We start from the raw sequence: 23,783 nt of genomic DNA on the forward strand, positions 1-23,783 counted from the left end.
GTTTAATTGATCAAACGTGTTTTTTTCTCTCGTAGCCTTTCATTCAAAGGTAGTTATTTTTTGACATGACCTGATTAGAATGCCATGTATTTTGCCCAATCAACAACCATTACATTTTGCATTTTGCGCCAATCGTGTAGAACACCACACACCACAGGGCGCAGTGCCCCATCCACAGGGGCTGTAGTTCTAGATTCTAGTTACCAACATCACGCTGTCTTCAACCTTGATTCGTGGGCCCGTCAAGTCGGAGTTACGAGAATATTGCAAAGGGAAGGTGACAGGGAAACTGGAAATGTGAGTACTGCTACTCAAACAGAGATCAGTTTTTAAATACTTCAAAGCAAAGGTGGTGCTGTTAATTTGCAGACTCAGATCTGCAACTTGCAAATACTGGGCTACGTATGGAACAGCTAATGTCGTTAGCCATGCTAACTCGATTCGCTGAGAGTAAAAATAATGAAAACTCCCCTTACGAGCTTGATTTGTCGGACAAGTCACCAACTTGTTTCATTTAGTGTGGACGGCTTCATTCCCTCACCAGTGTCAACCTGAGAGTCGTAGGCACTACTTGTTACAAAGCACGTATTTGACCGCACAGTCAGGGACTGTGGTGGGGGTTGCTCAGTTGCTGTATTTGCTAATTTGGCCGAGGCTAGGCTAGTCAAATATTGCCCTTGATACAGTAGCCCCAGTTGTGATAACTGCAGAGGCGAAACAGCTCTGGCAGTGTCTTTTCTATTTACTGTTCGTTTCAGAATTCATCTACCTTGCAAACGGGAATGGAGTAAGGCCTCAAAGCGTATTCAAACTTTTGCTCTGTTCCAGGCTTGTGAATGCTTCTGACCCAGGGGAGTAATTATACTGTCCACCAGCATTGCCCCTCATAGGGCGATATGGATTACGAAAGACGGTGAGTGGATTTTCTGTTGTTTTTTTGGATGCATAAAAGTGCCTTCATCATTGGGCATGCCGAATTTGTAACTGTCGATTGGGCACAGATGCTGCATGCATGACATATTCATTGCATGTCTGCGTTTGTTTACATTTTAATTTCGACTAGATTTTTAGCCTTTATCTGTTCACAGGGAACGTATGCATTGAAAGTATTTAACATCAGAGTGTAAAATCGATAAGAAGAACCAGCAAATGCTGAATAAGCTGAGTGATGACATAGTTGAGTCCATTCTCTTCTTCTCTCTTTGATGTCACATCAGGGGTGGTCGTGGAGACCGCATGGGTCGCTATGGCAACAGTCTTCCTGATCATGACTTCAGAGACATGGACTACAGAGGTTATGGACAGGACGAGGCTGAGCCAGAGGCTGGCTTCAAGGACCGCTCAAACGAACGCCTGTGTGGCCGTAACAATAGTGTTGGCGGCCCGGAAGACATGCCCAACCCACATCAGTACTCCGACAGTAGACCCGGCTTCCAGCAGAACAGGGGGATGCGAGGTTCCAACAACAACCTAGGGAACAGACCTGGGAAGACTCCCCCAAGGGGGGGTCCCCAATCCCACCAGCCCCCCCAAAGCCAGCTCCAACAGCTGGCCCAGAACCGGTTCCGACCCGAAGAGCGTGACTTTGGATTTGATCCAGAGCCCAAGGGACTCCTCAGAAGAGACCAGCCGCCCTTCAGAGGGCAGAAGAACTTCCCAGAGAACATGGGCCTCCTTCACCCGGGAGACAAACAGGAGATGAAGGCAGCGGGGTGGGGGCCGAGGCCCGGGGCAAGGCCCTTCCCAGGGCAGGAGGAGCGGGGTGGAGGACGCAGAGGCGAAGAGGACCAGTTTGGCAGAGACATTGGCCACAGAAAGGTGAGAGCAGTGTGAAGCTCCGGCTAGGGATGCACCGATACCGGTATCGGTATCGGCACCCGATACTGCTCATTATACTCGTACTCGTACTCGTCAAGCACTTGCCGATACCAGGAACGATACTGCTATTACACAAAGCAATGCAAACTCTGATCACGTTCTGTGGACTTGAAAGCAGCATGGAACAAAAGTGACACCTCATACATTTACTAACATTTAAATCTACATGGAAATGGACAATGAAAATATCACAGGTGGAAAAAACAAGGCCATGCATTTATTTTCATTGTATTTTGGTGGTAAAAGGTATCGGTACTCGGTATCGGCAAGTACACACATTAATGTACTCGTACTTGTATCGGTTTTCAAAAAAGTGGCATACCTGTCAACCATCTCTAATTTCCCGGGAAGCTCCCTAATTTTTACTCATTTCCCAATTTCTTCCTGATTTGATGTTTTTCCCGGAAATATCCTGGATTTTTCACATTACCAAAAAAACACCCTCGGTCCAGTAGGCTATTTACAGGCTACCCATGGCCCTGTCCGACGAGCCACACCCCCTCTTGAAGAGAGAGACGAGGGACTTGCTTATCAAGCTACCTGCCAGAAGACGGTATGCCAGATACCACCAAGAATTAAGTTCCTTAAAAATACGAGCGGTCAACCTCGAGCTCCGTAGCGCTCGTGCGCCCACTCTTTTCCTCAGAAACCGTCAGTTCATGCAACGCATAAAACGGCCTCGGAACAGCGAATCATGCTATTAACCTAATCACAACCTGTACCAGCACAAGGTTTTGCACGAACAAACAACTTGTGCGACAAAGCAAGAAGAAGAAACTCATTGCATTCATTTCATTGTTTTGTTTTCATTGCATTGTCTCTCCGTACTACGTGTGCTGAGGGATTTTACACAGGATTCGTCTTTGCACGTGCGCTGTTGTGAAAAGCAGAGTAGAACGCACCGTCCGATCTGTCTCCGTCATTCCGTTGACTGTCAAAATGTGGCCTTTATTAGAAAATTTCCCGGATTTTGGCTTAAAATTTGGGAATTTTCACGGATTTTGGGAGCTCAAAGTTGACAGGTATGAAGTGGTATCGGTGCATCCCTAGCTCCGGCAGTTACTGGTGTCATGCCCAGCATCCAGGTTAATGGGGGGAAATTATTATGAAAGTCCCCGCACTGTAGCTCCGCTTCGACGGTTTATTCAGGTCACACGTTTCGACCCAACAGGGTCTTCCTCAGGCATCCTTTGTCCTGCACTTGGCCTCAGTGAGGTGGGATGTGCATACTCTTACGAATTTTATGGGGAAAAAATGATGATGGTCACAAAACGCATACACGGATAAAATGTAATTCACAAGTTGGAGTTTATGAGTAAATTATTTTTAATAGTTATTGTTTATCTGCTGTTTGACTGTTAGACCGTTACACTCCAATAGAGAGTGACTTGAAAATTGTGATGGCGTGACGTTGCTGTTTTTCCCATAGACTCGTAGAACATGCAAAATTCATGCAGCGTTTATTTAGCAACTGTTTTGCTTTGCGATTTTAGATCCCTTGCAATGAGGTGTGCATTATTTAAAATAATGAAGATTGGTTTGTTTTTGCTTTGCACCTAAGTCACAGATCCTAAATCAACCGGGTTTTAATCATTACATATAGGGACGGCCTATATATGGGGAGATGGGCTTTAGGTCAAAAGGTTGCCGTTTCAAATCCCACCCTTACACTCCCTACCGTACTCCATGGCTGAGACGCCCTTGACCAAGGTTCCTAGCTGCGTACTTCTCCAGGGACTGTAACCAATACCCTATAAATAACTCTGTCAGTTTGGATAAAAGTGTCAGCTAAGTGTAATGTAATTTTCTGTTATTTATTCACAATCTTTTGCGGTGCCTCAGGGCTTCTCTGATATCCCCCAGGGTGGCAACGGCAACAGAGATGCAGGTTTCAACGCCGGGGGCAACAGAGATGCAGGGTTCAGCGCCGGGGGCAATAGAGATGCAGGTTTCAACGCCGGGGGCAATAGAGATGCAGGTTTTAGCGCCGGCGGCAACAGAGATGCAGGGTTCAGCGCCGGGGGCAACAGAGATGCAGGGTTCAGCGCCGGGGGCAACAGAGATGCAGGGTTCAACGCGGGTGGCAGCAGAGATGCTGGTTTCAGCGCCGGCGGCGGGCCAGATCTGGGCCTGGATGACGGCGATCGCATCGACCAGGACTACCGGGCCGAGCTGGACCAGAAGCCCAGCAACATCATCATGCTGCGCACACTCCCACCCAACGCCTCCGTCAACGAGGTCAGGCCCCCTTGCACACTTTTTATTTTCTTTATTTTTTTTCATATTCTGTCCCGTGGTACTGTTTTGGTCAGAAAATGATGAAATAACAACTGATGTGTGCTGAATTCATTCAATTTTGCATATCCTTCCTTTGTGGTGTTTTTTTAAGTCAAGAGGTATAACTTTTGATGTTGATGTTTAATTCATTCTTGAATTCAATGAGTTGAATTCATTTTTTTTCCTCTGGAAGGTCTACGCTGATGTGCCACTGATGGGTGTTTTGTGTTTGTGCTCCGTCCTCACAGATCCGCAGCCTGTTGCAGGAGCAAGGGATCCAGCCTCGTGAAGTTCGCCTCATGAGAAATAAGTCTTCAGGTGAGTTCACAGCTGGCTATGACCCCTGAATCCCCCACTTCCCCCCTCCCCCCCCCCCTCCTCTCTTCCTCTTTCTACACTCCATCGCTCTCTCTCTTTCTTTCCCTCTCTCTCTATCTCTCTATCTATCTATCTATCTATCTATCTATCTATCTATCTATCTATCTATCTATCTATCTATCTATCTATCTCTCGCTTTTCTCAAGTAGGCCTACTGCCTGTTAAGAGGAGCTCTTTCTGGCCCTGAGGCCTGGCCGCCCACTCGCTCCTGCCTTCACATTGTACTGTCTGGAAAAAGAAACTTGAATTCATCTCATCATAGTCAATAAGAGACCCAGAAGGTCTGCTGCATCTGTTTCAGAAGTAAAATTAGGTTTCAGTGCCTCTCATTTACTTTTTGTCTGATTGGTTTCACTGCTTTATCATCAGTTTGTTGTGTTTCTTTCAAACGTGGTCTTGCGCTGCAACGCTTAGTTGTGCTGTAGAATTAACCCTACAAATCAGCCGCATTAACACAGTCCACGTACTGACATCTCCACAATTCAGATTACACACACACACACACACACACACACTGAAATACACTCATGTACTCGTGCACAAAGTCGCATGGTTTTCTCTCTGTGTGTATGTAGTCTCCTGCCTCCCCCATCACTTTTGCTACCTCACTAAAACCCTTAAAGGACCACCTCTGCCAATTTCAATATGCTGTTGTAATTGCTCACGCTACCCTTGACTTGACAGTACCCGGTGATGCTGCATTTTTCGGCTCACCCCTTTCCGAGATGAGATCTGAGCTATTCTAATGGGGGCAGACTTTGTTTACATTAAAAAACCTTCTTAACATAGGCCTGCTCCAAATATTATCCCAAAAAATATTGCTGTTTGCTAGTTGTCTGCTGATGCTGCATAACCTTTTGGTTGTTATTGGGAATACATCAGGATTTTTTTTAATGTAAACAAACTCTCCACCCATTACAATGACCAGGATCTCGGAAAAGGCTGAAAAAATAAAAATAATTCTCAGGTACTGACAAGTCCAGGGTAGTGTGAGCATTTCACTGCATGTCGAAATTGGCAGAAGTTCTCCTTTAATCCCCTCCCTTCCTCTGACTCGGGCATGCAGGGGAGCTCGTCCTCTGGCAGTAAGTATTGCGCGCCGCCCACCCCAAAATGGCCTCCACTTACCCCTTTCTTGCCTTTTTTTGGCCAATGGTAAAATCATTTACTGGCATCTGTTTCCCTATGTTGAATGTACAGTATGTATGTCTTAATTTGTTTGTCTTCACTATTTGTGGACGAGTTTTGTGTCTTGAGGTGCTGCTATTCTTTGCTCTCTGACTATGGGAGGTTTTTTTTAGACCACCAGGCAAAACACACAGTGCCAAGTAGAGGAGCAGTCGGCTCGAAACTGTCCTTACAACTCCACTGAAAATGTGTTCTGACTAGAGATGCTCCGGATCCGGTTCCGGTTCCGGGTCCGGCAGGATCTTAAGCAGTGGATCCGGTATCCGGCATGTTACCTAAATATCAGGGTCTGGTGCATCTCTAGCCAAGGCTTTTCAGTCAGTCTTTCACAACCCCAATCACTGTATGGAGTGAAAGCCCTTTGGAAGCGGCCGTCGCAGGCAGTGTGGCAATAAGCCAATGAGTCTAAAAAATAGTTTGAGCCAACGTAATAAAAAGGGCCCATGTGTGCGAGTAGACTATATGTTTCAACCCTTTTGTAGGATCCGGTATCCGGTTCCGGATCCGGCAGGATCTTAAGCAGTGGATCCGTTATCTGGCAGGATCCTAAAAATCAGGATCCGGTGCATCTCTTGTTCTGCCCCAGTCGAAACTGTCCCACTGCAAATGTGCTCTGTCCCAGTCGAGTCCTTTTGTGTGCAGTAGTCGTCGTCTTTTGAAAGGAGGAATTATGCAACAAGCAGAGGGGGCCGGGATGCCGCTGGCACTGAATGCAAATGAACTTTCTGTCCACTCCAGCCCCTCGCTCAGCTCACTCGCAACACCCTCTTGTTTGAAAACCCAATGGCTCCACTCTTCCACACGTTGAGCATTTCAAAATGGCAACGGGAATGGCGTACTGAATCACCCACAAATTCAGACACAGTGAAGTTCAGTTTGGATTATTTGATGGGGACAGATACAGATCATGTAGGCTATGCAAGCCCAACAAAATAGCACCATAGCATTTATAGCCATGGCTAATTTCCAATGCGCGTCCCTAGAGTTCAGCTGTTAATTTAACATGACATAATATAACCATGATATATTTTGTCTCAGAACAGTCTTTTGAATTGTGTTGAGGCATATGAAGTAATAAAAATCTTTTAATGGCATGGGCACCGCACAGCCACCATCTTGTCTAATCCAATACTTCCACTCTTCTAAACTTTGAGCCTCATAAAGTGGCAAAGGTACGAGGATATATGCGTGTCATACAGCATCAAACAGACTTTTGACAAATATAAGGAATAAGAAGTATTAGCCTAGCATCCACAATAAGAGAAGGACACTAAGAGAAAGGGTACCAGCAGCCCATACAGGGAAAAGGAGCTGCCGTCTCTAGAGACCATTTGCTCAGTGTGATGATGAGTGGTTACAAAGCTTTCTCTCTCTCCAGTCTCCCTCTTTCAGTCTCCTGTTTCTGTTCTTGGTGTCTTTCCTGTCCCTCAACAACCTTAATTCTCTCTCTTACACACACACTCTCTCTCTCTCTCTCTCTCTCTCTCTCTCTCTCTCTCTCGCTCTCGCTCTCTCTCTCTCTCTTTGGCCTCTCCTGTGAAGGCACTAACCCCTCTCACTGCATTGTTGTTGTGTTGTTGTTGTTGTTGTTTTGTCACCGTGCGGCCCGGCGCCTGCCTGCCTGCCTGTGTCTCCAGGTCAAAGCCGAGGATTCGCCTTCGTCGAGTTTAATCACTTGCAGGAGGCAGCCCGATGGATGGAGACCAACCAGGTCACTCTACACTGCACACACACACATGACATGCACACGCACACTGACTCATTTTACACACACAGCTTTTTTCCCACCCATCCTGCACACCTTCACACAAGCACACACACTCGTGCGCGTCGATGAGTTTGTACACAACATAACAACGTGCGACCTTAGGTGAATGTGTCTGCTAAGAACTGTGGCTTTTACGTCTTTGTATGCAATGATGATGGCCGTTTGAACTGTCTCTCTCTTCATTTGATGTCTCTAAAATGTAACGTACCTCTGCTTTGCCGCTGAACACAAGGGGAAGGAGTCAGGACCTCGAAAGGAGTCAGGAGTCAGGTTTCTCGAAAGCATCGTCGCTAACCAGTTAGCAACTTACCAGGTTTCCAATGGGAAATTGCATAGCAACCAAGTAAGTTGCTAACTTAGTTCGTAATGATGATGTCAAGAAACTTGAAAGGGGGACATGAAGGATATGGTTTCCATTTTGTCTGTAAATGTTGTTGGTCACGCAAGAATGAGGCAGCTTACTCAAACACACCTACACCTGCACCCCGACATGTGTAGCAGCTACACACCTGATAGTTGCAGTCGTAGGTGGAAGTTGATTTGAGTGTGGCTTATTTATCGATTTCATCCACCCAGAAAACTCATCCATCCTCCCTTGTTGATTTGAATCTGCTTCCTTTTTGTTACGTTTTCCTGATTTTGGGAGATGATGCATATTTTATAACTTATTCGTCCTTAATCCCTCACCCACACTTACACATTTCACTCCCATTTTGACCCCCCATCATCATCAAAGCTGGTTTGAGACGAGCGCTTCAATTTTTGCTCGGAGAAGCGTGTGGGGTGAGGAGAGGAATGGAGAGGATTTGAAGGAGTTGGGTCAGGGACCAGGGTATTGCAGCAGCAGCATCAGACCGCAAGCAAGCGCCAACCAACACAGCATGTGCTGCTCATAGGTGCTATTTATATAAACGACTTCACCCCTCGGGCTGAAGTTGTCACTCATCTCTTCTTTTGAAATGTGTTTTTTTTTCCTCCCCTCATTGCCTTTTGCTCAAGCCTTGCTGCCATTAAGAAGGGGGAGTCTGGCGGCTGGTACTCAGTCTGACAGCTGGAAATAGAGATAGCGGAGCGGATGAGGGATGCAGGCATCGCCCCGGGAGACTGATGCTGTTTATATATGGTCCTGCAAGGCACAACTGTCAGGCTCTGTGGCAGTCAACCTTGGTTGTTTTGTTTAGACGGTGTCCCATTTTGTTAGAAGGAAAAAAAACACTATTATAATCTGGTTTCGTCCTATTCCTAGAAGCTGGTTCAGGACTAAACCAGGTTATGAGGGGAAATCATCTAATAGAAATGCCTAGAGTTCTTATTTAGTGAAGAAAATGTGGACTCCAGGCTCTTCTATAAGATGATTTACCACTTAGCCTGGTTTACTCCTCCTTAACCAGTTTCCTAGTATAGGCCCCTGGAATAGGGTTTTACAAACAGAAGAAAAGTGAATTCTGTTGTACGAATATCCTGAAGGGTGATGTGGGAGTGGAAATCAAGTATTCAACTTGTGAGAAGGAAAAAAGAACACCCACGTTTTGTCTGAATCATCTGTTGTCCTCCTGGACTAGGTTTGTTTCAAAACAGAAAGTCGGAATTTGTAGGTACACTTGAACCTGTTGAACCGCCATTACATACATATTGGATGTCTGCTTGAAAATGTCTTCCTGAGGGGATTTACTGTACGTGGGAGTGTGAGTGCTGAGCTGGCATGCAGAAAAGCAGTTTGGGGAGAGATGGGCGCCAGTTATATTGCTATGATGCAGCATTGTTGGGACAGATGGCCTCAGGTTACAACACTATGGAGCAGCTGTTTTGGGAGAAATGGCCGCACGCAGGTTACAACGCAGTGATGGAAAGGCTGTTTCGAGAGAGGTGGGCGCGCAGGTTACAACACAACTGTGATGGACTCCATGTTTCCCCTTAAGGGGGGAGGTGGCCACTGTGGGCTGGAGACAGGGGTTGTCCGTCTGTCCGCACACACACACACAATCGCACATCTCTTTTCACGCACACAGGCCTGTGTGTCCGTCCCATGCCCTTCAAGCTGAAGGTGACATCTCTCTCTTTCTCGCGCCCCCTTTTTTCACTCTTTTCTCCCTCATCTCTGCCACACCCCCCCCACCCCCTCAGACTGACTCGCTATCTCTCTCTCTTTCTGTATTTAATTTTCAAATCTTGTAAGCCTCTGTCAGTTTCTGCCCAATACCCACTCTCTGCCTCTCCTCACTCTCTCTCTATCTATCCTCCTTTTCTTTGTCTTTTGTGTAAGTTCCTGGTCGTGATGTTCATTGTCTGTTTGTCTGTCTCTCCTCTTTTTCTTTCTCTTCCAGAGGGTGCTCCAGATTCTCGGCCAGCGCGTGTCTATGCACTACAGCGATCCCAAGCCTCGGGCTAACGAGGACTGGCTCTGCAATAAGGTGGGGCTTGCTTGCTTGCAGAGTGGTGCGCTGCGCTTGCTTGTACAGAGTGCTCTTTTTCTGCCAAAAATATCACCCGCAGTCTATTTATAGACCTCAAGTGAAGTGACTCTGTACTGTACTAACATTTTCCATTGATTTATGTTTTTTTTCTTCTCTCTCTCTTTTTTTCTATAAGTGCGGAGTGCAGAACTTTAAAAGGCGTGAAAAATGTTTCAAGTGCAGCGTTCCCAAGTCAGGTGGGTGGAAGGCCTTATACAACCCTACGCTGACATAATCATGCCCCCCATAGATATAAACATACCCTGAGATATGATCTTAAAAGGCAGTATGTTCTAAATATGAAAGTATGGAGCTCTAAGTAAAACATGTTTCCCTTCACTCCACAGAGGCTGAGTTGAAACTACCCCTGGTGCAGAAGGATCTGCCCCTGGGGCAGCTGAAGGACCCTGCCCAAGGCCTGTTGCCCCTGCCGGCCCTCTACCAGCCCGCGGCCCCTCTCCTGGCCCTGGGGGCTGCTGCTGCGGCACAGACAGCTGAGCTGGCCAATGACAGTGAGTCCTGTCTCTTGGCAACATGTTTGGGCCCTCCCCATATGTGCTGTCCGTCAAATGAGTTGTATAAAGTAGACGTAGAAGTGGTTTTACATATGTAATTACAACACTAGTAGTATGATATGACAAAGTTGGTAATATCATACCACTAGCAATTAAAGTTGTAAGACTATGACTACTTTATATTACTTTGGTCAAATCACAATGATTGATGGTATTCAAGGCAATATGGACATAAAGTTATAATCATGGACTGAAATCAGTCTATGGAGTCATGAACTAACATATGAAGTGCTGCCAAAGAACACTCATCAAGTATCCGACGCAAGCCACATGGACAGATTTTAGTTTGCGTTCTACCAGAGACCTTCATTCAAGAAATTTCCCCTGTTTGTAATGAAATATGACATGGAAACCTCCAAAAATAAGTAGTTTATCCATGTTTGTTAAAGCAACTTTAGTGGTGACATTCACAATACAAAATCTTGATATTTTCAGGGGACCTAGTCAAGGTGGTAGGTGGTCGTTGCCACTTTAACTGTTAAGTTAACTGGGGAAACCCTGATGGCAATAGGCATTTGGGATCCCTAAGGCACCTGCAAAGTGCCTAAGTGCTGCTGAGTGCCTAAGCCCTTTTTTGGGAAAAGGCACCATCAGCCTATAAAAACCTAAATATCTCAGCCTCCGATGCACATAAAAAAACGTGAAATCATTTACAAGCTAAGACCCTCCTCTTGCATTAGAATGTGTTCATTCAACTCTAACATACCCACATTTTTGTTAATTAAAAAACTCTCAAATCTCATGAGCCTGAATGCTCTGTATGTGCAGTATGCAGCATAATTGGGTTAATGTCATGCCTTTTTGCTCCCTCCACAGCATTGATCTTGAGGAATCTGGGGCCCCACAGTAGCGTGGAGGCCATCTTGTCATCGCTGGCTCCCTACGCCACGCTGTCCCCCTCCAACGTGCGGCTCATCAAGGACAAGCAGACCCAAGCCAACCGGGGCTTCGCCTTCCTGCAGCTCTCCACCATCGTGGTAAGAAGACACACACACAAGGCTGGATTATGGCACCGGCCTACCAGGCCCAGGCCTAGGGGCCCCAAGAGCAACGGGGGGCCCTGAAGACCCAAGCCTCTGTATTCTCATTCTCGTATTGCTCAAAAATTGCACTTGTAACAACTGTGTTTTCAGGTTTTTTTTCTCAGAGGATTACATCCCATATCCCCAACAACATAGACTCTCACATCTAGCCTAAAACCATGAATCGATTCGTTTTGTGCTTAGCAGCACCCATTCTTCAAAAGGTGTTATTTTCATTGTAAAGAGCTGGGGGAAACCCTTACAGCAGCGTGCGTTTGAATTCGATGAATTTGCTATGTTGGCTATGATTACGTTCTTGTTTGAAAGTAGCTTTGGTTATAAAGCGTCTGCCAAATGCAATGCAATATAATGTAATGTAATGTAATGCTTGCTGGTTGTGCAGGTTAACCACCACTGATAACTGATAGGTACTTAAAGCACCCAAGATACAGTATGTATACCATTGAAACATCCTCTGAAATGGTGTTAGAGTCCATGTATTAACGTTTTAAACAGATTTTAGTGGTGATGTCACATTGGGGACTAGAACTACCCTGAAGCAGAGAGGCTAGAGAATCTTGGGTCTCCTGTCCCCAACGTGATGTCATGCACTGTTTTATGTAGAGAGAATTAGGCCGGCAATATGCTTGCTGCACGGACACGCTGCCATGCGGATTGAAGGCCGGGGGCCTTTCTTGTTGTCCGGCCCAGGGGCCCATGGAGGGGGGCCTTTCTTGTTGTCTGGCCCAGGGGCTCATGGAATCTAATCTAATCCGTCCCTGAGGACACATTAACACTCCTTTCTTGAGTACACAGATTAAATATCGTCCACTGACCCCGTTCTCATCACATTTGTCCTTGGCTCATATAATGGCTCTCATTCCACAAAGGGTGATGTGGAGAGAATCATTTGATAGTCTGATTTGACCGCTTATCATTTGATCCTTTAATTATTTTTCTGTCTGTGGCCCCTCGGACTGAAAATAACGTTTTAGATATGCCACTAATGTGTGGAGTTGGCTTAATATGAGTTGCTGTAATGCTGCGGTTCCCAAACTGGGGGTCGGAACCCATAGTAGGGGGTCGCGGACAGAAGGGACATTTAATAAAAATGGGATATACACAGGTTAACACCTAACATAATTCCATAATGTGATTAGTAACTGTATTCACTTTATCGCTAATAGATGTATTTGCTGTCCTGTGGATTTTAGCAATAGTAGCGGACAAACCATCAATGGGAAATCTAATGCAGCAGAGATTTTCCATTGATTTTTCTGCTGAGATTTTCCATAGATTTTCCATTAACAGTTTGTCCGCTAATATTGCTAGAAATCAATTGCTAGGCTTAGACTATGGTGGGTGGGGCGTGTTACGAAAATATTCTGTTCAAAGTCCAAAACGTGTCCCCAATGAACTAGTTTGGGAACCACTGCTCTAGTCTAATGAGTGTCATGTTGTCCTTGGCAGGAGGCCTCGCAGCTGCTCCAGATTCTGCAGGCGCTGCAGCCTCCGCTGGCCATCGACGGCAAAGTCATCAGCGTGGAGTTCGCCAAGGGCTCCAAGCGGTACGCCTCCGCCCTTATCATTGAATATGAGCAGGGGCCTTTACTAAGAAGCTGGTTTAGGAGTAAACCAGGGCTGCGTTTCACGACAATATCGTTGCTAACTAAGTTAGCAACTTACTTGGTTGCAATACAATTTCCCATTGCATTCCCAAGTTAGTTGCTAACTGGTTAGCAACGGAGCTTTCAAGAAACAGGGTCCTGGTTAAGTTAAAGGGACACTGTGCAGGAAATGGTCAAAAAAGGTACTGCAACTATGCTGGTCATTGAATCTGGGTTGCCTATTGCCAAATTTGATCTTTTCATGGAAGCTTACTAGGTAATAAACAAACATTTTCTAGCACGGCCCAAGTACAGTCAGTTTTACAGCTAAAAATGGCTGTTTCTGGAAATTCAAAGTGGCGGACCATGGAAAAGATCCCCCTTTTCATGTATGAAAAGTGCAATTTTTCCAGTCATAATGAACACTTTGAATTTGATGGTGGTGGTAAATATTCATGAAAAAGGTCACATTAGTGAATGTGTTGCATGGATTCTGGAAATAAACAACAAAAAATCCTGCACAGTGTCCCTTTAAGTAAACCACCTAATAGAGGAGCCTGTCCTCATTTTCTTAAGAATGAAGACTCCAGACTCCTCTATTAGGTGATTTACCTCTTAACTTAACCTAGTTTACTCCTGAACTCCTTAGTATACCCCTCTGGAGGTTGTCAGGTGGCTTAAATTAAATCAACACTATAGTGAATTTTTCAACTGTAAAAATAATGTTTACATAACTGCTACAAGGGTTCAACTCGTTGATCAGTACTTCTGTATTTGGTTTGTGGCTCTTCATAGGTTAAAACTGCACCATCCAAGTTTGCAAAAAAAATCTGTAAACCTGAAAAGTAATTTAAAGTGCATTACTGTTCTGAATGGCATGCATTAGGGCTTGAATGACGTCTCTCTTTGTAACATGTGTTTTAACGTTGTAATTTACATCTTCTATGTACACCTGTAACTAATGTCCTCTCCTGTATTTCCTTCTGTTGTCTCCCTTCTCCTTTCTCTCTGGATCTTGCTCCCTGTAGCGAAGTGTTCCTTAATGATGGGAATCGGGTCAGCGCCGCCACAGTGGCCAGCACAGCCATAGCAGCAGCACAGTGGGCTGTCTCACAGGTTCGTACCCCTGTCCCTGTGTCCTTTGAAATGTCAGATTGCCATGAGATTCGATAATATATTTGATGTATATTCATCTTGTATGCATCAGCAGCGTCTATAGACTTTGGTAACCTCTGCCACCCTCTCTCTGATTGATCAATCCGTGTGTGTGTGTGTCTGTGTCTGTGTGTGAGAGTGTGATCTGCCTTTGGCTAAATTTATGTGTGTGCTATGTGGTGAAATTATATATGAAATGTCTTGTTTATTCTGTCCTTATTTATGCATGTATATATGCTACTGGATACCTTAATTTCCCTTGGGATTAATGCATGATACTATACTCTATTCTAATCTACTCCACTCTTCTCTACTCTGTTATACTCTACTCAGAATGCCCAGCTTGCGTCGGGTTTGGTGCAAGGTGGCGATATGTCCCTGTACCAGCAGGGGGCGATGCTGTCCATGTTTGGGCAGGAGGGGCCCGATGGAGCGCTGGCCGAGGCTGTGGCCCAGAGGGGCCTGAGTGGAGTGGCAGGCACCAGCCTCACCACCACCCCCGGCCTCATGGGGACCTACGAGGGAGACATCACTGCTGGAGGTAAATGGCAAGGAAAAGGTTGATGCTGTTGACAATGTGCATTCAAACTAGCTATGTGATTAAAGATACTACTGAAGTGCATGTTTTTTGTTTGTTTTCCAAAGCCATGACAGCCGAAGCAAAGGTTCCTAGCACTGCAATCACTGCTGCACATGCCCAACTGATCTCCACGTCAACATCTGCGCAATCCAATCAGGTACTCCGGCCACACTGTTAAGGTGCCGGTATGCTTGCTGCAAGCTGTAAATTACGCGCGTCACCGCGAGCAACCGACAGCACATGCTTGCTTCAAAAGCAGTTGACCAAGACGCAAAATACTGGCGGTATCATACAGGGGGCAGAGAGCACGCAGCATTGGGATGCGGAAATTGGGAACACAGATGGCAAGGAAAACAACAAAACAAAAAGAGGGGCTCCCTGGGCAAGGAAAGAATACTGCTACTACTCCTGTATGTGCATGCTCCTTTTTCAAAGTGCAACAAGGAAGTATGATCACAAATGTTTGAAATTTCGGACAAACTCAACGAGACGCTCTTAAAAGTTGCTGCCATTGTCATTTTCATATCAAGCACACGCGTGGAACTGCGCAGTCTATCTTACGATCGCCCCCAGCGAGTTTGAAGATATTGCACCTGACGCACGCATTTGACTGCCGTGTCCAACGCGCGCGAAATTGACATTAAATACGCATGTTAACGCGTTCATGAACGAATCGTGCACGCGCTCGCGTATCTTGCAGCAAGCATACCGGCACCTTTTCACCTACCTGTCTCTCTCTCTATGTTCAGGGACTGGTTAGGACTCCATGGGCCGCTGGGCCGGAAAACAAGTGTATGTCTGTGCTTGTAATTTCTCTACTTGTTAACATCTAGCATGCCTATTTTGAACATTGGATGGAAATGAGCAATTGTGCTACAATCTGGCACATTTACATGCACAGTATTTGTCCATTAATGAACAATGTCCTGATTAATAATGTATAGTAAAGTAAAAGTAACATCTCCCCCTCTCCATATCTTATAGCAGACGCCTGTAACTACGACCGTGGAGATCATTGGTAAACCGCAGCCTGCCACTCCTAGCCAGCCTGCCATGCCTGGCACACCGGCAGAGCTGACCCAGTACCGTAAGTTACTCTTGTAGCTACTCCACAGGGCAGGGGGGCCGGAATCATCAGAAATCTATCATCTATCAGTACTTCAGAAGGAGGGGGAATCAATGAATGAATGAATGAATGTATGAATGAATGAATGAATGAATGTATGAATGAATTCTAATGTATCTCTGAAGATAATTCGTCTTGCTGTCAGGAGCCAAATACAGACCCAAATACATAAGTAAAGACCAGTACCATACACAAACACAAGTGTATGTTGTGTGTCTTTATCGTATGTGTTGAATAAACCTGTAAAAATTGTATGTGTTAACCTTAAAAAACAGAGCTGCAGTGTGCAGAGTTGTAGCACTCTTTCTAATGTGCAATGTATTCTCCTCCTCACAGCTGTTCCGGACGTCTCCACGTACCAGTACGATGAGAGCTCTGGGTATTACTACGACCCTCTCACAGGCCTCTACTATGACGCCAGCTCACAGGTAAACCCTTCCTCATCTCAGGAGACAGTTGAGGTGCTGTTTCCACGTAGCAGGATATTTTTTTAGCAGGGTATTTTTTTCTCCTGTTGAGGTGTAAACGCAACATGTGGATAAAAATAAATCCTCCATTGTAACAAATGCGTTTCATCCCCCTAAACAGGATATTTTTTTCTCCTGCTTTTTATACCTGGATTTTAAATATATGCTACGTGGAAACGGAAGGCCAAAACCAATGCAAAACCAATGCAACCAGGAGAAAAAAATATCCACATATAAAAATATCCAGCTACGTGGAAACAGCACCTGAGATGCAGACAGTTCAGAGAGAGATTAATTGAGATTAATTGAAATTAAAATGCCACCTGGCCATCCACAACACATGACAGCAGGACAGGACTACTGGAGACAATGAGAATGGACTAGCTCCGAAACGTCTGTTTCTCCAGTTAACCTTAGACTTCTGTTGTTTAATTTCGGCTTCAATACACTTTTTCACACAAGCCTTGTGTGCGCCTCCTTTTTTCCATTATCTCGAGCAGGACAGGACAAACACATAATAAACAAGAAATTGTCCCTCCAAAAAAAAACAACACAGCATTATAAAACCATGACTATAAAAACACAAGAATCGTCACAACATTATTTTTTTTATAATTATTTTAAAAAATATATATATTTTTAGGGCCTTTTTATGCCTTTATTTGATAGGACAGTCTGAGATGGTGACAGGAAGCGAGTGGGACAGAGAGACAGGACGGGATCTGGAAATGACCCCGGCCGGACTCGAACCGGGGTCCCTGTGGGCATGCAAGCCCAAATGTGCACAACATGAAACATTTTAATGCTTTACTATACTCTGAATGACTCGTTTGACTACATCAGATGGTTTTGTTAATTTGTTTCTGTTGCAGTACTACTACAATTCCCATACGCAGCAGTATATGTACTGGGACGGGGAGAACAGGACGTATGTGCCAGCGCCCTCCCAGAGCGACGGTGCGGCGAGCGCTGCAGATCCATCATCTCTGGACGCCGCTGGTAACAAGGACAAGAAGGAGAAGCCCAAAACCAAAACGGCTCAGCAGGTAAGAACTTCTCATGCTGTATAACTTAACCAGAGATTCTTTAAGTATATAGAGATATGCCAATGTAATAGGTTGCTATGGGCACCTAACATGACCAGGTTCCGGTCTGCCTAAAGGGGTGTGTCATAATGCTCCTAGCATTGAATAGAACAGTCCTTAGGTCTGCCTAGGTCTGCCTAAAGGGGGATTTCCCCCCCTCCCCCTTGCAATAATAGAACCCGGAAACAATGGGCCAATGGAACCTCTCTGTCTCTACTCTCTCTGACTTTACTACCAGACACATTTAATTGGGTAATGTTCTGCAGTGCACTCAAGTAAAGTTATAATTTCCTTGTATATGAATTCTTAGGGGGGCTTATATAGTCATGGGTAAGCAGTTAGGACACCAGACTTTTAGCCCAAAGGTCCCACCGCACTGCTCCCTTGGAGTGAAATTTCGTTGTGTGCACTTGTGTGCTGTGTCACATTGACAATCGGAGTTGGAGTTTCTCAGGTGGGCTTTCATAGTCCAGCAAGCTAACGTGTGTATCTCCCGCAATGGCAATGCATGCGACGCTCATCAAGTATCATAAAATCAGAGGACACATTATGCTACACACCAACGCGGCATAATGACGGCTGGAGCGTAGGCATCGACGATGTGAGGCCACTAACCTTTTCCAAATTGGGACCCACTTGAAATTTTCACAAATGATTTGTGTTCTACCTCTGACCCAATAATCAATAAAATAAACAGTCAACAGCAGCACCCCTGCCAAAAGTATTAGGCTTTTTGAAAATCACCTCAAGGCCCACTGTTCGAGAATCACTAGTGTAATCAGAGACGTTCTATTTGGGAGAGACGATTATCTTAAAGTTCATTTCAGTTTCACTTATCACGCCGGCCACGCCCCTTTAGTAAACTTGATAGGAGACTCTTATAATGGGCACCTACGGGAAAATCTGACTTTTCCTTGGGTAATAATGACCAATCCCTTCCTGGGCAGCGCGGTGGATGTAAAAATGTCATATTCTGTTATATCTAAGAAAATCTTTGGTTTAACCACCTCGTTTGTTTGTTTTTTCAGATAGCAAAGGACATGGAGCGGTGGGCCAAGAGCCTGAACAGACAGAAGGAGAACGTGCGCTCAGTGGCCTCCGGGGCCTCCACCAATCCCCTCGCCCGAATGGCTGGACAGGGTCGCCCTGACGACCGTCGAGAATCCGCCAGCGCAGACGCCGGATACACCATTCTGGAGAAGAAGGCAAGGCCATTCGCTTTTTTTGTGATGAACATTTTTGTTATCAATTTCAAAATTTCACTCCAACTCATTCTAAACCAGACAACAAGGAAAACAAGGACAGAAACCTAACAATAATAATAATAGTAATAATAATAATCTTTCCAAAACTTTTTTTCTCATTACTCTGCTGTTTCTTTCATAGGGTGCCCTATCTGAGAGGCCTCATATTCTTCTGGAACAGATCAAACCTCCAGAGGAGAGAGAGGTAATGATGTGTTCTCTACCTCTCTGGCTTCCTGTCATGTTCCATTTCCGTACTGGTTGCCCTACTGGTGCCGCGTGTTATATTTTTTATTTCAGTAGTTTATTTCCAGAATTCATGTTGCTCATTCACAAATGTTACCTTTTCACAAATACTTACCACCACCATCAAATTCTAAGTACAAGTATTCATTATGACTGGGAAAAATACACTTTTCATAGATGAAAAGGTGGCTCCTCTCCATGTCCACCATTTTGAATTATCAATAATGAAATTTTTTTTGTCTGCAAAACTTACAGTACTTTGGTCATAATAGTAAATATTAGTTTATTACTTGGTAAATATTTACGAAAAGATCAAATTTGTGAATAGACAGCACAGTTGTAATGAGCAGCAGAGTTGCAACACTTACTCTGACCACTATCCTACACACTGCACCTTTACAGAGCTACTCTTGTTGCACTCTCTATGCTGCCTGGCACCCTGCCTACCTGTCCCCAGAAAAATATGGGCTTGATTTTGTCTTACTTTACTAGACCAGTGTTTCCCAACCTTTTTTGTCTCAAGTACCCCCTAAGCCTCTTCGTTGTGCCATGAGTACCCCCTATCTCATGCTCTACATCATCACTTTTTCTTTTCCAGTGTGACTATGTTCCATGCATTTTTTTCAATTACATTGTTCCAAGTGCCCCCTGCAGTGTGCTCGCGTACCCCTAATGGTACACGCACCCCTGTAATTTCATGTAATTTCAAATTCTTTGTATGACCAGTGCATGTAAAGAAATTGACAATAAAACCTACTTGACTTGACCCTGTTTGGGAAACACTGTACTAGACGACGTTTGCTTACACCTCCACTGTGCTTGTGTCCATGGCCTAGCGTTCTCCTCCTCGCCCCCTGGTGGCAGCGTACAGCGGTGAGACAGACAGCGATGAGGAGGGCTCGGAGCGGGAGGAGCGCCTGACGGACTGGTCCAAGCTGGCCTGCCTGCTGTGCAGGAGACAGTTCCCCAGCAAGGAGGCTCTCATCCGACACCAGCAGCTCTCCGAGCTACACAAGGTGGAGGGACATGACATGACATGCTTGGGGGATTTCACTGGACATATTTAATAATAATACTAATAATAATAATAATAATAATAATAATAATAATAATAATACATCAATTTTGTATAGCGCTTTTCTAAATACTCAAAGACGCTTTACAGAACATGTAACATAAAACAAAAACATGAACAGACATTCAAAGACATACAGAGACTAAAACACAACACAACGGCAATGGAAAGTTCTTTTTCTGTCCATAAATCATGATGGTATGCAGCGACACCTTTTAAACTCTTTTTGGAGGCCTTTGGCCAGTGTCCACAAGCACACACCTATGTACTTACCCACACACTCCTACACTGATATCATGGTAAGCAACCTTGGGTGCTGTATAAAATGAAAGTGGTGTTGTTATGGTCTCAGAGCTCCACAAGGTGGGACATGACATGCTTTAAGCCAGGCTCAAACTACACGACTAACGATTGTGTGTCCGATTTTGGCGTCGGGGTGCACCGCACACTAGAAGAGAATCGCAACTGTCAATCTTGTCGCTGCTCGCAACCACCGAGACAATGCCCAACGTTCTATTTCCAGTCGCAAATATCAAACACTGTTCGATTTCTACGATTTGCGATCGGCGACTCTTTGAGCTGCCAAAGTTCTATCTCAGAACGTCGGTCACGAAATCTTTCCTGACAATCACTTGCGATCGTCCTGGGGGTAACGTTCCAGCGATTGTCGTAAGGGGGGTTTCAGCCAAGAATCGTGCCGATAATCATGTAGTTTGAGCCAGGCTTTAGGGATCGTCAGGGGATACTTCCAGGTGGTATACTAAGAACAGAGGTTCTGAGAGTATATCTTATCCAGTGTCTCTGCTAAGAACATGGTTAAATCATGAAGCAGGCTTAGTTAACTTACAGGAAGTGGTAACCTGCTAATAGATTTACCTGCAGGCATCATTTACTTAAGAAAATGAGGACTCCGGGCTCTTGTATTGGATGATTTACCTCTACCACAAGGTTAGCTTAACTTGTTTTACTACTGAACCAACTTCATAGTATACCCCCAGCCGTCTCTGTGGGCAGGCCTGTTTATAGGAAATGTTTTTTGTACTGTTCATGAACTAAACGTATTAAGACAAAACATAAATGTAAGACACATTCTAGACCAAATGGAGACCAGACAGATCTCGACTCGATGTTATTGTTCATTACACTTAACTTTGACAGTGTGCCCACAACAATAATAAATTGTTGTTTTTTTACTTAAAATGTCTTTTTTTTTCAGCAAAACCTGGAGCAGAGGAGGGCTCGCCAATCCCAGGAGGGGGCAGGGGGAGTGGAGGGCGAGGTGAGCTTTTGTGAACGTTTTTTCGTTGTTGTTGACATTATTCAATTGAATAATTTCTATATACAGCAGTATCATGGCTGATTTGACGGTGTTGTGTTTTCTCAGATGCGATACCGAGACCGGGCAGCAGAGAGGAGAGACAAGGGGAGCCTCCTGGGGGAACCGGATCCCAAGAAGTTTAAATTCAACCCCATGTAAGAACTATTCTCTACTCTCTCAAAATAAAGGACATCTTAAAAGGGCATCTTAAACATCAAAATAATGGAGGATCCTGAAGCAACTCTGCTGTTAACACATTCAACACATTTAACACCAGCCGTTTTTTGGAATTTAGCTGTAGACTCCCAGCCAATTTCATAATTTTTTGTCATTTTTTTGAACAGCCACCGAATATTTTGTTTTCAACCCACAGACACATGTCAGGGCTTGTTCGAAAGCCCAAAAACTCAGCTGTCTGTATATTTTCACGGTTTGTTTCTAGCTTATTCCATTCCGAAGCTATTCCACTTTAAGCGAGCACTGGTTTAGGTAAAAATAAAAGTGTTTTTCTACATTCGAACTGAGATGAAGCCTTTTTTGTCACGGGTGCGCTCTGACTCTCCGAGTTTAAATTGCGGGTCTAAATGCATTTTCACGCCCGAAGAACAACTCCAGTAGCTTCCAAGTAAACTATTTCGATGCAAAAATCACCTCAAAATGGCACTGTGTCACTCATTGTTCTCATAGAAGTCTTTTTCAGGTGTACCATGATCTGGGTAGCGTCCAGGCTCTTTGTGCATTTTTTGTTGATTTAGTATGCACGCCATACTAAATCAACTTCATTGAGTAAATGTACTACATTCTTTTACCACATTACATTTGATTAGAGATGCACCGGATCCAAGATCCGGTTCCGGATCCGGCAGGATAATAGGGTTTTTCACAGGATCCGGATCCGGTTCCAGGATCCGGTAGCCGAGGCTTTTCAGTCAAAATAGTTTGAGACAACGTGATAAAAAGGGCCCACATATGTGAGTAGGCTATGTGTTTCAACCCTTTCGTAGGATCCGGTATCCAGTTCCGGATCCGGCAGGATCTTAAGCAGTGGATCCGGTATCAGGCAGGATCCTAAAAATCAGGATCCGGTGCATCTCTACATTTGATTAACATCTTATTTAGTAAATATACAGTGTATGCTATACATTTCTTGTCCGTTGACTGAATGTACTATATGCCATCCCTCGTGTTCTGTTCATGTTGATTAACCTGCACTTCTTCTTCCTCAATGCTACAGAGACGGCCCCTCAGGCATCAGTCTTGGAGCCCGCATGCTGCAGAGTGGAGTGAAGAAAGGCCTTCTATTACGCAACACGCCAACAGACTGATCCCCCCGCCCCCCCTCCACACACACACACACACACACACACACACACACACACACACACACACACACACACACACACACACACACACACACACACACACACACACACACACACACAAAAACACCTGACCACACCGCACCGGATCGCCCCCACCTGAAGCACTTGACAACCCACCCCTTCAAATACACAAAACATTGAAAGACTGAAGAGCGATGCCCCAACACTTCCCTGCCTCCCTGCCCTCCCTCCACACAAGCCTTCTTTCTGTGCAGTGAGCCATTGGACTGAGTACCCCTCCACTCTGCCATATAGAAGCCTAGATGCCGTGTTGACCAGTCCTTTTGTATTGGAAACCAATGGCCTCAGTCGGATGGATCGCCGCCATGTTTAAGCGATGTAATGCTGCTGCTGACCTGTAGGTGGCAGCAGAACAACATCTGGGAAAAACATGGATAGCAGACCAAGATGGCACCGCCGCAGGATTAGCCATGGCAAAAGACTGAACGCAACATCTAGGCTTCTTTACAATACCCTAACTCCCCATAATACCCCCCCAACTGCAACCTCTCTCTGGCCTCAATCAGCCCCACGTCTGCCTGCCTGGCCCCCCTGGATGCCTTCTCCTGGACCGCAGCATCTCAATTCCTTAAAAGCACATGCCACCATGCGTGGAAATTTGCTTATATCCCACCTCCCTTTGAGTTATACCCACAACTGGTTCCCGTCTGGTTCAATGGTGCACAGTACAGTAGCTTGGAACTGGAGGAGATGTCACCAGAATCAGAGGAATGACAGAGGACAAAGATGGAACTCAATTGTTCGGTTCAATTCAGTTCTTTATTACAGACCCAGGGGGATCCATATCACAGATAAAGACATCACAACACAGTGAAAAAGAAATAAATAAATAATACAACTGAAGGGTAGGTTGGAAATTAGCATATTTCCCGAAGTGGTGAAATGCTGCGTTAAAACCTTCCCCTAGTGCACCCAGCCCACCCCTTAACTTATAAACA

At 45.1% G+C, this 23,783-nt stretch overlaps 1 protein-coding gene across 1 annotated transcript; it reads left to right on the top strand.

Moving 5' to 3' along the window:
- The first annotated feature begins 41 nt into the window (after nt 1–41).
- rbm10 (RNA binding motif protein 10) lies at nt 42–22,785 on the top strand. Its single transcript, XM_063207971.1, has 23 exons — nt 42–297; nt 829–913; nt 1,218–1,818; nt 3,721–4,116; nt 4,404–4,473; nt 7,359–7,432; nt 9,814–9,900; nt 10,079–10,139; nt 10,290–10,454; nt 11,334–11,494; nt 13,010–13,107; nt 14,175–14,262; nt 14,635–14,842; nt 14,947–15,038; nt 15,866–15,968; nt 16,344–16,435; nt 17,347–17,520; nt 18,588–18,764; nt 18,946–19,008; nt 19,886–20,065; nt 21,341–21,403; nt 21,509–21,597; nt 22,677–22,785. Exons 2-23 carry the CDS (start codon nt 897–899, stop codon nt 22,765–22,767), a joined length of 3,150 nt encoding a protein of 1,049 aa, XP_063064041.1. The 5' UTR covers nt 42–297; nt 829–896; the 3' UTR covers nt 22,768–22,785.
- The last annotated feature ends 998 nt before the right edge of the window (nt 22,786–23,783 follow it).

Source organism: Engraulis encrasicolus, chromosome 10, assembly GCF_034702125.1.
Source record: "Engraulis encrasicolus isolate BLACKSEA-1 chromosome 10, IST_EnEncr_1.0, whole genome shotgun sequence".
NCBI lineage: Eukaryota > Metazoa > Chordata > Actinopteri > Clupeiformes > Engraulidae > Engraulis > Engraulis encrasicolus.